The 14,826-nt window shown below is 38.9% G+C and overlaps 1 protein-coding gene across 1 annotated transcript in view; it reads left to right on the top strand.

Moving 5' to 3' along the window:
* Window positions 1-14,826, top strand: part of DPP10 (dipeptidyl peptidase like 10) — a 564,363-nt gene that overhangs the window by 521,133 nt on the left and 28,404 nt on the right. The window contains exons 11-14 of the mRNA XM_072874221.1: window positions 5,577-5,700; window positions 7,832-7,870; window positions 9,190-9,297; window positions 13,643-13,734. Coding sequence (XP_072730322.1) covers window positions 5,577-5,700; window positions 7,832-7,870; window positions 9,190-9,297; window positions 13,643-13,734 — 363 coding nt within the window. The remainder of the gene's footprint in view (window positions 1-5,576; window positions 5,701-7,831; window positions 7,871-9,189; window positions 9,298-13,642; window positions 13,735-14,826) is intronic.

The following is a 14,826-nucleotide window of genomic DNA, read 5'->3' on the forward strand; positions in this document are numbered from 1 at the left end:
TGGAAACACTTAAGAAATGGAGTTTGCATAAATTCAAATAATGCTCTTACAAACCTCACCAATGTTTTCATTATCCACGCATTTCCAAATCAACAAAATCATTTGGATATTTAAGTACTTCTATGTACTTTGAAATCATCTTTTGAATCTAGAAAGGTTGGTTTTATACTTCTGGCAGCCAGTTTATCTGAGCCTTGCTTTGGAATAGAAAGATTATTTGATTCTAACTGGAAATGGGAAAGATGGCGGTGTGTGCAATTTGGTATTATAACTGGGGTTTACTTTCAGCTTTAGATATGCTACGTCTAGTCACTTCTTTCATGCTTCTGCCTCTCCCCTCTTCTGTAACTTTTCAATAGCAATACCTATCTCACAAGGTTAATGTAAAGGATTAATTCACTATCATACCTTATAGCAAATGGCTGTAATCTATTCAGCCAAAGCCTGCAGAATAAAAATATATTCACATACTTTATTTTATTGAAGCTTTCCCACACAATGCCAAGGTATTTATTGATTATTCCCTTCCCTGTTCAGTGGAAAGAAGTGCAAGTTCTGCACATGAGCCAGGACAAGCCCCTGTCAGTCAGGGGGTCAGCAGGGGTTGGACCCGGCTGCCTGCCGAGCCGTCCTGCTGAGGGATTTGTGCTTGGGGCTGAATGGAAAACAGTAGCACACGCTTATTGCCACCAAGGCCGGACCCTGCTCTAGGAGGAGTGTGGCCAGCAGACTGAGGGAGGTTGCTCTGTCCATCACCCGTAAAGGCAGAGCATCACCCAAACCAATTTGGGGATTCAGGGGGGACGATGACAGTCCGTCAGTGGGCTACCAAGATGGTCGTGGCCAGGGCCTATGGCTGCGAGGAAATGGGGAGCAGAGCTTGTTAGCCTGGCTAGGATGGTGGCCACCAGCACCCATGGGAAGGGGAGCTAGAAAAGCTCCTTCCAACCAAATACCTGTGGCTTAGTCTCAGAAGAAAACAGCAGTACATCCATCAATGTATGCATAGATAAAGTCATGTATAGTATACCAAAATACTGACAAACTACAGTTATCGTAGTCTTGCAGGTCATGTCTCAATTTTGTGTTGTTTTCCGTGTGTGTTTCTGAGAATGACATTTTCTATTAGTATCTGTGAATTCTCTTATGCTTTTCAATACACAACAATATAAATAATTTAAGAATATAGTAAATATTCTAGAGCATTGTGCATGGGGCAAGTTTCTGTTGTTTACCTTCTTATATAACAACCTGCCAGCAAACTAGCAGCGTGTAATAGGTTGGCTTTCTTTAGCTGAACCCTGTGGTATTTATTATCCAAATCCAAATTATTAATACCATCATCAAAAGTAAGGTTCCTTTTTCCATTGCCATAAGTGTTAAGTGTCTTCCAGCTATTCTTTCATAATCAGCTCACTGGCTTAAAGTTAGAGCAGATTTCTTCATTATAGTCAATGGTATGAAGTTGCAAAGTTTGACTCTTTCTTGAAGTTTCTTATTTTAAAGTTTAAAACTGTGGGTTGTTTTTTTTCCCCGTGAGGAAAAAAAAAAAGTGGGGTTTTTTTTTTTCCCGTCTGTCCATTTCAAATCTAAGTATCTAATGTTCAAATTTAATTACGATTGTAACTATGCTTCCAGTGTAATGCAGTGCAAATCCCTTTCCTTTGTTCAGCTTGTCTCTGTTGACTTTGCTAAGCACTTACTATAACAGTCAGCAAGATACACATACGTATCTTCTTAGTTACAAATATCCCAAAACTTACAAGTGAAACAAGACGTGCTGGACATTCCTGAGTGATGATAAATGTATTAGCAAACTGTTAAACTACTTCCAGAGAACTGTGTATCAGTTGAGATAATAAAAATAAAGGAAAACATTCTATAAGAAAGAAAGATTTTTAAAAATTGGGTCTTCAAGCTTGGCAAAGGATGATAAACACCTTTGATATTCAACATGTTTTTTATCAGCAGCAAAAAATGAATCCAGATTTCATCAAGTTACAAGTCTTTGGAAAAAAGTTAATTGCCGTATGCTCGGGAAAGACATTTGCTTTCTTAACAGCTACAGTTGGAAATTTTTTTCTCACTGAATATCCTCCATTCCCCTCAGGCCCCAGGACCTGACCTTTCTTGGTGTGCAGCACCTCCTCGGCACACGTGAGATGTTCCAGCTCCTACTGTGGAGCTGACTGTATACATGTCATGTTCCTGGTTCACAGGCTTAAGGGAAAGCTATACCTTCTTTATACTGATTACTGTATATAACTGCCTTAGGCCAATTTGAAGCCAAGCAACAGACTTAAATACTGAATGTGGAATCAGAAGTAGCTCTCTGTCTGGTCTAGGAGCTTGAAGCTCTTGTTTTTATGCATTGCCTAGTTCAATCCAACTTAGAATAAAGTGGGTCTTGTACAAGCTCCTTCAATATTGACTTATCATGGGGTGCTGTGGAAGGAGACTGACTTTTCTGTGTTTTCAGAGTTTTCTGTCTGCTTTTATACAGAATAAAGAGGAATGCTATCTCTTTGGAATTCAGAAAGGAAGAAATCCTAGGGCAGATGAGAGGGAAGAGACTCTAAAAAGTCTGAGATTAAAACTTGATTAGACCGTGAAATGGCGGCTAGCTAAAAACCAAAAAAGCAAGTCTATGAGGCAGGGATTGAATGAGGTTTTCTTGACAATCAGGGATTTCAGTGGGAACCCTGAGAGCTGGTGAAGTGGTGAGGATAGAGGAGATGGGTATCAACAAATGGGTTTTATGGTTCCCATGATCACCTTACAGTGGCCCTGCTGTGAGAAAAGGGATCGATAAGGAAAACTCTGGAACTGGCTACACAAAGTGTAGGAAAAAGAATGTTAATGGTGGGGTGAGGAGAGACAGCTTGAATAAAACAAGCCACAGCAAAAGAGAAAAGTGTGCTCTTATTAGGCCAATTGAATGCTAAGACTGGATTCTGTCTCTGCCACGCAGCCCCTGTGTGATACACTGAGTTTAAACTAACATTGCACAGGCGATCGGTAATTGTGTTTGTTACTCTTTGGACACGCAGTAAATTAATCCACAGTCTGATTTAAGAAATGCTCCTGAACAAGGATGAAAGTTGTGCTCTGAACATGCAAAGTGCTGTAGAGCACCTAATTAAATGGGTATCAAATTGAGGATCTAAAATGAGTGTAAATTTTTACTTTATATGTTGCTTCAGTCCTTTGTCCAGAAAGCAATCATAGTCTTTCCTCTTTAAAGTGATGTTGTGAGGAAACTTAATGTATGTACAGATGCAGAGGGTCTAGTAATCCCAGTACATTTGTATATTTGGGTCTGGAGGGGAAGAGAAAGAGTGCTTATTTTCATTACTAGAACAATAGATTAGTTGCAAAAAAAGCCTGATAACTTTGGAGACACAAACTGATAGCAGCTTCCTCACAACTAAAACAGTTTTTGCCCTGCAGGCTTCTCTTTTCTTTTTATTCAACTGTATCAGCCAATCTAATAAAACATGATTTTCTTCTACAAACTTTGACTTGGTTATATCTGTTGACCTGCAACAACACTACTCTGTATGTGTGTATGTGCACTGTATAGATGAAACAATAGATTAACTGCAAAATTGTGAATGGCAAAGGAACATTACCTGGAGACAGTACTTAATTTCAGAAGGGTATGTGTTTCTGCATATGTATATACACTATACTACACTCCTGCTAAACAAGTCATACTGTAGTGAAATTTGAACATATTTTTATGCATAGTTGATGAAAGGGGGGGAAAAAAGGAATTTTTAAATTATCTTTTGCTTTCACTTCAGTGATCAAGGAGTTTATGTCAGTGATGGAAGATGATGTATTGGTTTGATTTGGACTATTAATTACTATGTCAGCTGGATTCTGAATGATTAAATCTCCTGTTTCCATCCCTCATTGAAGACTTTTTCAAATGGAACAGCTCAGGCTCTGTTTTGTAGAATTTGGTTCTGGCATAATTTGGGCTTTGTTATCAGTGGATGCTGTCTTACCTTGGTGTCTAAGTACCGGTAGAGGGAGGTAGTCCTTATATATATGCTTTGAACATTTCCTTTTAGCTATCTTCAGGCTTCTGGATGCACAGTTGCAGTGGTTTTGGGTGGCCTTATGAAGGCATGACTGCAGAGGGAGAAGTTTTCAACTCTTGTTTCTTGAGTTCTGCTGTGGGGAACCAGTTACCTGAGATTTGGTGTTGCACTCTTTGGTTTGTTTGTTGGATCATTGCTTTGTTGGCTGTGTCACCTGGTCTCGTATTAGGTCTTGTGTTATTTTTGGCATACATTTTTGCTCCTCAGTAAGTTAAAAAGCTTTTTAAACCAAAAAACGTAAGTATTAAACTCAGAATATACCTGAAGTCACCATTTCTAGTCATCATTCTGGTATCCACATGTGAAAATATCTATCTTACTAAGTGTCAAACATAAAAGCTAAAAGAAAGTTGGCATATTGGGTTGTTCAGCTATGTTCTTCAAATATAGCACCAGACCGAGGCTGGGTGAAGCTGCAGTGAATTGCTGTCTCCTGCATCTCCTGTGTGCAGCACCAGAGTTGTACACAGCTTCGCTGTTGGCACTGCTTAGCCTCTTTCATCTCGTAAGAAGTCTTTTGAATGCATTATTAAATATGTGTTGTCAAAGAATAATGAGATCTCCATCAGTATTAGATTAAAAGCCTAATCATACGCAAGCTAAGACCCTTGTTTTAAAGGGGGGCTGAGTTTCCAGACAAGTTCGCTCAACTGTCACACATAACTCAGCTGGACTGTGAAAGCTGCCAGCTGCCACGGGTGGAGAAGTGAAGCGAATAGCCTGGCTGGGGTGACAAGCTGCAACTGGTCTTCCTCTGTAACATCCCCAGTCTGACAGCCTAACAGGCTTTTGGGAGGAGGGAGGCAGAGACTCCATAGCATTAGTCTGTGCCTAGGAAGCCTCCCTTGCTCAGCCAGGGTCGTTGAGGGACAGACAATTTGTCTGATATTATGAGCTATTTGTTAAAATGAAAGCTGACACGCGCCGATGCTGGGTGTGACTTCCCCTTATGCAGAAGTCCCATTATGAAATACTTGTTATTTTATAACAAGTGACATTTTAAAGTGGTCTTGCCTGCCCTCTAACAGACCTTTTTTTCTTGTTTGTTTGGCAGTAGGGCTGGATTGTTTTGAAAAAAATGTGTGTCTTCTGAAGGTATTTGGTATGGGAAAATATTGGCTTCTGTTGGAATTTAGTGTTCGTTTTTAAGCTGGCCAGCCCGTACATGGTTCATGTGTATTCACAAATGGATGTTTCACAAGTATATGCTTCGCATTTGGTAAAGTTTATATATTTCAAATGGCTGAGAAGGAGGTGCTAACGGGGCACAAATTTCCCAGGGGAAGAGCTCACAAGGACTGAGCCTTCCCACTTGCTGGGCATTTGGGGTTATTTTCTCCATCCTCAGTACTGATACTGTCATGAAGTAGAAATCCAGCATCTGATGAACTGTATATTTTTTAAACAAAAAATGTCTAATCTGAAATAGGAATGATCTGAACATTTTATTTTCAAATGTTTACTTAGGGAATATTACATCACCATGGTGAAATGGGTAAGCAACACCAAAGCTGTGGTGAGATGGTTAAACAGACCTCAGAATATCTCCATCCTTACGGTTTGTGAAACCACAACTGGGGCTTGCAGCAGGGTAAGTCGGATTTTTTCCTAAGCTCTCTTTTCAAGGTTTCTTCCTGCATTTTGTTTTCATATTGAGGAAACGATTTTCAGAAATCAGTTTGCAGATGCAGTATTTGCAAGCTGAATATAATTAGTCAACAGGGAGGAAATAGATGTGAGAAAATTCCCAATCTGGTGAAATGATTTCATGCAATTAGCAACTTTGAGTGACATTTTCAGAATTACTAAGCTTTGTTCATTCATTAACTTCAGTGGAAACTGCAGTTGCTGAACATCGTGTACTTTGGCTATAGCTAGCACAGTGACAAGCTTGTCTTCCGTCAGATATTTTCAGCTGCCTGGTTTCTCCTCTCTCCCCATACAGAGTTTCATTTCAGATCTTTCTGTCTCTCACAGCTTACATATGCTTAAGGAAAGGGTGTAAAATTCTGATAATGCCTGCAAATTTGATAGCAGAATTAAATAACTTTAAAAAAGAATAAAATTGAAAGGTAACAGGGATATTTCATTTTGAATGTAAGTCAAGCTGAAATACGTTTTTCTATTTGGATCCAGCCACATCCCATCCCTTGACACAGACTTTGACTTCTGACACTCCTGCATTACATCTCTCCATTCATTTTCACAGTCAGTCTTGCATCTTGAATGCAGTTGGCCACTTTCCCATTCTGAGTCACGATCTCTTCCCAGAACCAGCTAAAAGTATAAATATTTTCTATATGTGTTAATATCAGTACCAACAGATGCGCCAAACTAGAGGGTATAATTTGGCAGTGTAAATGGTTATGAGTGATTAATGTAGGTCCAAGTGTGGCCTCTGAGTCAAAAGGCTCCCATCAGTGTCTGCTACTGAAGTCGGTCATGTTAAAGTGTTAGGGATTATTTCCGAGCTTGTCTGCTTCTTCTGCTACATAGTGCAGTTTGCTTTTCCTGACTCAGAAACTGTGAATAAATCCCCAAACTATGGATTAAGATTGTGAACATGGAGATCTGTTGATTGGGTGCTTTTTACCTGGTTCCTGCAAGCCTTGTGCCCTTTTATTAAGAAAGTTGGTTGGGAGCCACTGTGAGCATTTGTTTCTGAAAGGAAACCCTTGTGTGCTCCAAGGTCAATTGGACTTGTCTGAAGTAGGTGTCCAGGGAGCTGTAATCCAGGACATAATATAAGAGAGAGGGAGATTGAGAAGTCCCACTCCAGAAGAAATAAAGTGCAGCGAAGGACCTTGTAGGTGGATGAGGAAGGATAGCGATGCAGTGTCACTGTAGTGAGCGCAGCTCAGACAGGGCTCACGCTTGTAGCCCTGGGCAGTTCCTCCGCTGGGATAAGGTGATCCTGAATTCAGTAACGGATGAGGAAGGGCCATATTGTGAGAATTTAACATTGTACCGAACCATTTGATTTCAATGGTAAACCTATTCTTTTTTTAAATTTTTTTTAGCATTTTGCACGTGTTCTCAATTCCAAAAAGTACTGTATAAAACCAGCTGCTATAGTAGCTACAGATTTTTCATTTTTTCAGGCCATATATATACAGATGCTTCTGTAGCTAATAAATTTTCATTACTTCAGCGTGACTGTGACAATTTACAACAGTTGACGTATATTCTATATTTTTTTCCAACAATGTATACATGGTATTTGGGGGGGTTTTTTCGATGGCATAATGTGAAATATGAGTGTGACCAATAAAAAACAATCATTTGCATTTATTTTTTTTCTCTTCACTAATGCCACACTACAACCCATTAAAGCAAGGGATTGTGATTTGAAAAGGTCTCACACTTTGAGCTTGATGCTGGCTGTTTGCCCAGCGTTGATGAAGGACCTAAAATATCCAGTTGTCAGATGATGCCTAGAGGCAAAAAACAAATAGAACTGCCTGTGTAAAGCTTCTTGATAGCTAATCAGAAAGGACTGGAAAAGGCATTCTTAGGTCCCCTGTGGTGTTCTACCAAAAACTCTGAATAAAGCAGCTGACTTTGTAATTAAATTATCGTTTGTTTCAGTGTAAGTGCCGATGAAGATGTGAAGATTGTAACACAGTAGAAAAAAAACACGAAATAGCTAGAGACTTTTTGCTGAATGTGGGAAATATTTTTGATCTATAGCTATTCCATAAAAGCAATTTTTTCTTTTTTAGAAATACGAAATGCAGTCAGACCTGTGGCTTCCTAAACAGGTGTAGTATAAATGCTGTTTCTGGGTGTATAATGTGGAATTGCTTCATCGTCATTTTTATTTAGTTGTATTTTATAAGCCATTAAAATCCATTCCTTTTAAAATTGAATACTTTTTAGGATCCTAAATTAATTTAACAGCTGAGGATTATAGCAGTGGCTGTGTAAACATTCAGATGGCAGCTTGTTTCTCTGGTAGTGGGAATCCTGTCACTTAGCATCACACAGGACATTCCACTATCTAGCTGACCGTGTCAGTGGTGGAAACAGATATGTGCTTCCAGCAAGCAGTTCAGCCCTTCGAACTAAGACACCTGTCTGTGTTTTGGAGGCAATGTTCCCTTCAGTTTCCAATCTCTGCATTCAGTTAAGTAAGCACTTAGATGACCAGCTGATTAACTACCAAACTCTTGGATAGTTAAAGATAGATTAGACAAATCCCATTCCAAGCATATCCTATATACTGTGCTGATTTTTTTCTGATTAAAAAAGAACTTCACCAAATTAAACCCAAAGGACTTCAAAGATTAGAGGTCATACGGAGTATAATTGGAATGCATAAGAATATTTCTAAGTTCATACCCAGAACAATATGTTGAACTAATATGTCGGCAAATGATTCCGTTTTCATAGCTTCAGAAGAGCTATCCAATAAATGGATGAAACACATTCTATTTAAAATACATTTCAGGCTTCATTTTGCAATGTGCAAATGAGAAATCATTTTTAAAAATCTACGCTTTTATAGCAAGCCGTTTTCCTTTAATATTTCTGTGTAAAGTTAGACATAGAGAGATGGTATCACATCAGGCTACAATTTATGGTAAGACCATGATTCAGAATATCACTTCAATGTGCTTATTTTTTCCATACAACTGTATCAAAATCATGGAGTGTTAAGCGTGTACTTAGTAATGTTTTGCTGAGTCCAGACCATGGAAACATTTGTTCTCCTCATCACTAGCAGGACTTATCTCTGTCATTAATTGTATGTCTGTAAAGGAATGTATCCTGGAAGGTCCCACTGCATTAGGGATCAGACTACCAGACCTTTCATGGGGAGGGAGAGTTTTGCAAGGGCCGTAGCCCATGCTTTAGGACAAGATTGCACAACGGTAACTACTGGCATGAACTACATTTACCTTTAGCCACCACATTTTTGTTAATCTTAGCAGAATATATTTAAAATCTAAAGGTTTTTCTCCAGTTGTCTTATGAGCACAGCAACTACCAAAACCAAGGAGGCAAAAAACCTAAGCTGGTGCTTTGTTAAGGAGTTTAATGGAAAGAGTGACAAACTAACACAATCTTACATTTATAGAATGAAGAACCAGTTTTCTCCAAGGACGGCAGTAAGTTCTTCATGACTGTCCCAGTGAAGCAGGGAGGCCGGGGCGAATTTCACCACATAGCCATGTTTATTGTTCAGGTGAGGTTTTGGTTCAGGCTATTTTTAATATCCCAGTGGTCATCTAGGACTTTTACTGAGGACACATGACCCAAGCAAAGGCTTAACACTTCAGTAGAGTCTGAACACTTGTCTCATGGTCATTTGTCCTGTCCAGGTTGTCACTTGGTGCAGAGGGACATATTTATAACTTCTTGCAGAATAAGTGGAGCACTCTCTCTTTTCTTAGACCTCTGCTGTGGTGGCACGTAAGCTCTGTAAATGCAAGGTACTTCCAAAGTACTCTCTCTGGAAGATGCCATGTTTTCTTTGTACCTGTACAAACAAGCAGAGATGTTTTCTTGTTAAACCCTTCTGTCAATAATAATGTTTTATAGCCACAGAAATTCAAGAGACCTGCAGAAATGCTCATTTTACCCTCTTCATATACAGTATATATGCATACGTATGATTTTAAATGTCAATTCAGAATATTCATAATTCTGGTCTTACACACAAGAGTAAAGGGAGGCAACACCCAAAACTTAAAATTTTGTGAAAATTAGGACTCTTTTATTACCCTTTACAACATTTTCTAGTGGCTTCCATTTCCCAGGGTCATTGCTTTTTCCAAAGAAGAATTTGAAAGAAGATAAATTTGCACTATCACTTTGAAGGTCACCAGTATGAAGTTGTGATGAACTAATAAAGGAAATTATGCCCTGGAACGGAACACTCCAAGGCATCTATTTAAATCAGCAGAGCATTAATCCAGGTACTTTAGCAGAGCCATATGACATAGGAGGGATTATCAAGGTACCCAAAACATCAAAATAGCAGACTTGGCACCAGGCAACTCTATTATCTCCCTTTACGACAGTGTTCTGGTATGAACATTATTAAGTCTGAAATATGTTCGTAGTGTACTGCAGACAGAAAAAGAGCAAAAGAACTTTAATGAAAATTTAACCTGAAGAAACAAGAACAAGATACTCATTCACTAGAGTAAATATATCAAGAAAGAATCAGACAAGAAAAAAGTGATCAGACATGTCAAATTCTATCTTCTAAAGAAAACAGTAACTCAGATAATGATCTGGTAAAGGTGTATTAATACAGTAGCCACACAAAAATTCACACCAGAACAAAACCATTAGTCAATCGAGTCTTATTTTGGTTTCTTTCCCAATATGAATAAGTATCTTTAAATATATGAAATAATAATGACATAGATCTAAAAATTAACTTGGAGCATTCCCAAGGATGTTACAAATACAATCAATTTGCCTTAAACCTGTAGGCTCTGACATTTTTCACTACTAAAGAGCCCAGGAAAGGTGATCCTAATTCAGGAAAATATTAAGCAAAGATTAAGCCCACTCCTATTCAATAAAATAATTAAATATATACCTACTTTTAAATACATGTTTTAATCCCACCAGAATAATGTTTAAACTCAAATTTATGATTAAGAGTTTAGTATTCTATCCCTTTCAGGCAGAATTAGAGCCCTGGGTACTGTACAGCTCCAAAAATAAAAAATACTTCTATTTTGACCGCCATCACCATGAATAAACAAGTCTGAATGGTATCACCAGTGACAAAGTTGGCTTCAAGTACGTAGCTGCTCCTGAGAAGAAGAGGAAATGTGATACCCATGTATCAACCATTACTCATCAATAAGCAACATTCTGCGTGGTAATGGGGCTGATACAGAGCAATAAAGGACAGGAGATGTGTTTATATGATGTGTTTTACACACTGCATTAATCTGATTGTCCATTATTTCTAAAGCAAACATGGAGGCATAAAAATTATATTAACCGTTGCACATAAAGTCTTTTGTCACATCAGATGTTTGTCACACCTTGTGAGAGCCACAGCGGCATAACAGGTGCCCTGCAGAATTTAAAGCAGTCGGCAGGTCGCCGGTACCCAGGTGATCACAGTTTTTTCGTGATGGAGCTCGGATAACGTTGGAATTTGGCATTCAGATTCTCCTTGCTTCTCTGTGCTACTCAGTACAGATACCAGTTCATTAACAGAAATCAGCCTCCAAGTACAGGAAAGTTAAAACAGAACCAACATGAACATACAGTGACAAAGAAGTAAATTTTAATGGCTCGCTTTAGATTAATCACTGAGGCTTATTTGTTAATCTTACAACAAGTGCTGAAAAATTATGGTCTTTCTTGGGCTGCATTTCTTTGACTGTACTTTAGAAAAGCGTGTGTCAATAATATAATCAAAGCAGGTTAGCAGAAGCATCTAATTAAATCTTCTTGCAAGGGGAGGTTACTGTTTAAAAGGTTACTGTCTATCATATATTATTTACTGTCTGAATGTAGAGGACTAGATATGTGTTTTATTGTTTTCAAATGCTTTTAGTAACTTATGAAATATTTAAAAGAAACTAATCTCAAAATGGGATTGAACCGTGTTATGTATCTAGAAATTTCTTACTTGGGGTTTTGCAACTCTAGAAACTCTCTTTTTTCCAACCACACAATAGGAATTATAAAGTAACTTTAATGGATCAAGGCAAGAACTTCCTGCAAGCTTCATAAATTATGTATTATGGCTGTAACCTTGAAAAATAACCATGTTTATTAACGCTTGGCTGGGCTTGTTATTGCTGTTTCTTGTTAGATTCTGTGATCTCAATATTTAAATATCTCTTTCAATAGTTGCAGCTTCTGTCTCTCTAGAGAAGAAATAGTCACTTATAATAAATCACTAATTTGTATTTTAATCATTCCTGGAGGCAGCACTGAATATGAGAACCTTCCTGAACAAGGGAACCATCATCACAAACACATGTACAGCACCTAGCACAATGACCTGATTTCAGCTGGTACTTGCAAGACTTGTCATAGAGTTACTACATCATTCATTCTTCGTGGATCTGTTAGAAAACAGATCAGTTCTAAGGGGCTTGTTTCTGCCTTGCCATTTCCAGACATGTCTCATAGGTGTCCCTGAGCATTTTCTGCTGTCTAGTTATTGCTGCTGTTGATGTAGAGCTCAGAGTTTACAAGGTACGGTTCAGAAATACAGGGATTAAAAAAAACTTTTTGCCTTTATAACTTTTTGTAGGCCACATAACCACTGAGGCCACTGTGACTGAGGCCACTGTGTGGACCGGTGCTCTGGTTTCACAGGGCGCAAGGCCAGAAAGCACCATTAAATCCTCCCTCTGACCTCCTTTGTAACTCCAGCTGCTCAGTTGCACCCAGTAAAGCTGAAATAGAAGCTGAAGTATCACTTCTTTTCTTTGCAACATTCGTCTTGAATTTGAAAACTAGGAATTTTTTTATCCAGGCCAAGCATCATAGCCCTAGTACAGAAAGAACACTCTTCAAGTATGTTCATGGTTGAAGTTTTAATCTTCAGAAATCTAAGCAAGAATTTTACATTTTGCACTAGGAAGCACTCTCAAATGAGCTCTCACTCTTCAGGTTTCATTGGTTTTAACCTGTGTCTGAGGAGGAGTCTGCTGCAGCTTCCAGCCAAAGAGTTTGGTTTTACCTCAAGGTAGATAGGCGTTGCATCCTGATGTTTCCTGATTCAGTTCCTGGTGCATTGGCTGAGAAAACTACCATCGCTTTCTTTGAGAGAGGTTTTGAATTTCCTCTTGTAGCAGTTATTTTCCTAGGCTCGCGCTGGGATAGAAACAATTTATGAGAGGGAGCTAGGGCCACTCCCCAACTTGTAAGCATTTGGTTCAGTTGCCAAAATTTGGAGGCTACTCTTAGACTCTCCTTATAGACCCAGGATAAAGAGAGGCTTCTCCAAAGTGCATGGCAGAGCAGGGACTTTAACTAGGTTTAGATCCTGTGAACTTCTGTGTCTGAGTTTGTGCGGTGCGTTTCTCGTAGAGGTTTGCCTGCCTCCTCGGATGAGGGTGGTGTTGGTGTCCTGTCTTGGCACAGCATCTTTGCGGTAATCTTGGCTCAGTACAAGCATGTGATAAATGTGAAAGCTTGGCAAGCACACTGTGGTGCAGAGTTCTGGTTACAGGGGTCTGAGTTAGATTCCCCTGCTATGCCTCTGTAAAGGAAAAGAAACACTAAGAGAAACAAAACTTGAAGTATTGGACTTGTATTCTCTGTTGGCATGTGGGCAACTGAAAGAAAAATTGTGATGGAAACTGAGATGATTTTAATGACTTTGAAAAGTTTATGTATGGGAGGGAAAGGATGCTTGAAGTTCAGGCCTGTCAAAATGTGAGGTTTGTGATTTAAAGATGTTACATTGCACATTAAAGTTTAGAAAGATGTAATCAGTAATGACATGCAGACAATCCTGCTAGGCAAAGAAAAATGTAACAAGTAAGGTGTAACAAGTAAATGTAACAAGAAAGTTAATATTTTCCATCTCTCTCCAGGCTAAAAGTGAACAAATCAGTGTGAGACACCTGACATCAGGAAACTGGGAAGTTATCAAAATCCTGGCATATGATGAGAATACTCAAAAGATGTAAGCACTATTCTCTTTGTCTGTTTATGAAAATATCTGAGTTATTAAAGTGGAATCCATTTAACTGGAAATAGTGTATCTAAAATTAAGTAACAATGTTTCTTTCATTTTTGAGCATTACCATAAATTTTACACTCCCAAGTACATAAAATGCAGTTATCAGACAATTTACCTGCCAGTGTATTACCCTGTGTGTTTTTATGCAGAGGGAAAGGAGCATACCGAGACATCAGTTGACTCACTGTATTTTTTAAGTAAAAGAAATCAACACACAATACAGCAGTAATAACATTTTGGTGGCCCTTCCCTGGATTTCAGAAAAGAAATCATAGTAAATTTTTACGTGATAAAATCCCCAAATCTTCAGTTTCATGCTTACTTGGTTACTGCATGAGATCTCTGGACTTTGTTTCGGGATCTGATTCAACCTCATAAATTCAAATTATGTAGAGCAATTATCCAAACCCCTGATTTTCACCCGGATCACTCAGGGAGAAATCTTTCCAAATCCTTCCAGTGGGAAGGAAATGCAGCACATGCTTGGTGATTTTGGGGAGCGGTAAAGAAATGACACAAAATATCTGAAGGCTCCACATAACTTCAGTGGATCTTGCTTAGTCTTCGTGTATATCTGCACATGGCAAAAAATAAACAGATGTGTCTAATTCTGATTTTCTTTACAATAAATGATATTTCAGCAAGGACCTTTTTGAAGCTGCAACAATGCCTATCATCTCCACTGGTACTGGTGAAACGCCCTTTCTGACCAGTCCTTCCATGGGTTTTGAAAATATATCCATGGAGAATTTCTTTATACTTCTCTAAGGTTCAGATGAAAAAATGAGGTCTGGATGCACTCAGCCTGCAGAGAGGTGGCAAACTGCATGTGGGTTTTCTCAGCCACTTGAGAGGACTTCCTTACCCTCCTTCTGCCTCTCAAGCAGAAACTTTGTGGGGATCTCATCTGGGACACACCAAGGACTTGTCTTGATATTCTTGCAGCAGCTCTACTAAGCCTCTTTCCACCCACACAACCTTGTGTGTAAACCGTTGCCTAGGGTGCTAGCTTCTGTCTCTAGGTAGAAGAAAAAG

This window comes from Ciconia boyciana, chromosome 10 (assembly GCF_034638445.1).
Source record: "Ciconia boyciana chromosome 10, ASM3463844v1, whole genome shotgun sequence".
Lineage (NCBI taxonomy): Eukaryota > Metazoa > Chordata > Aves > Ciconiiformes > Ciconiidae > Ciconia > Ciconia boyciana.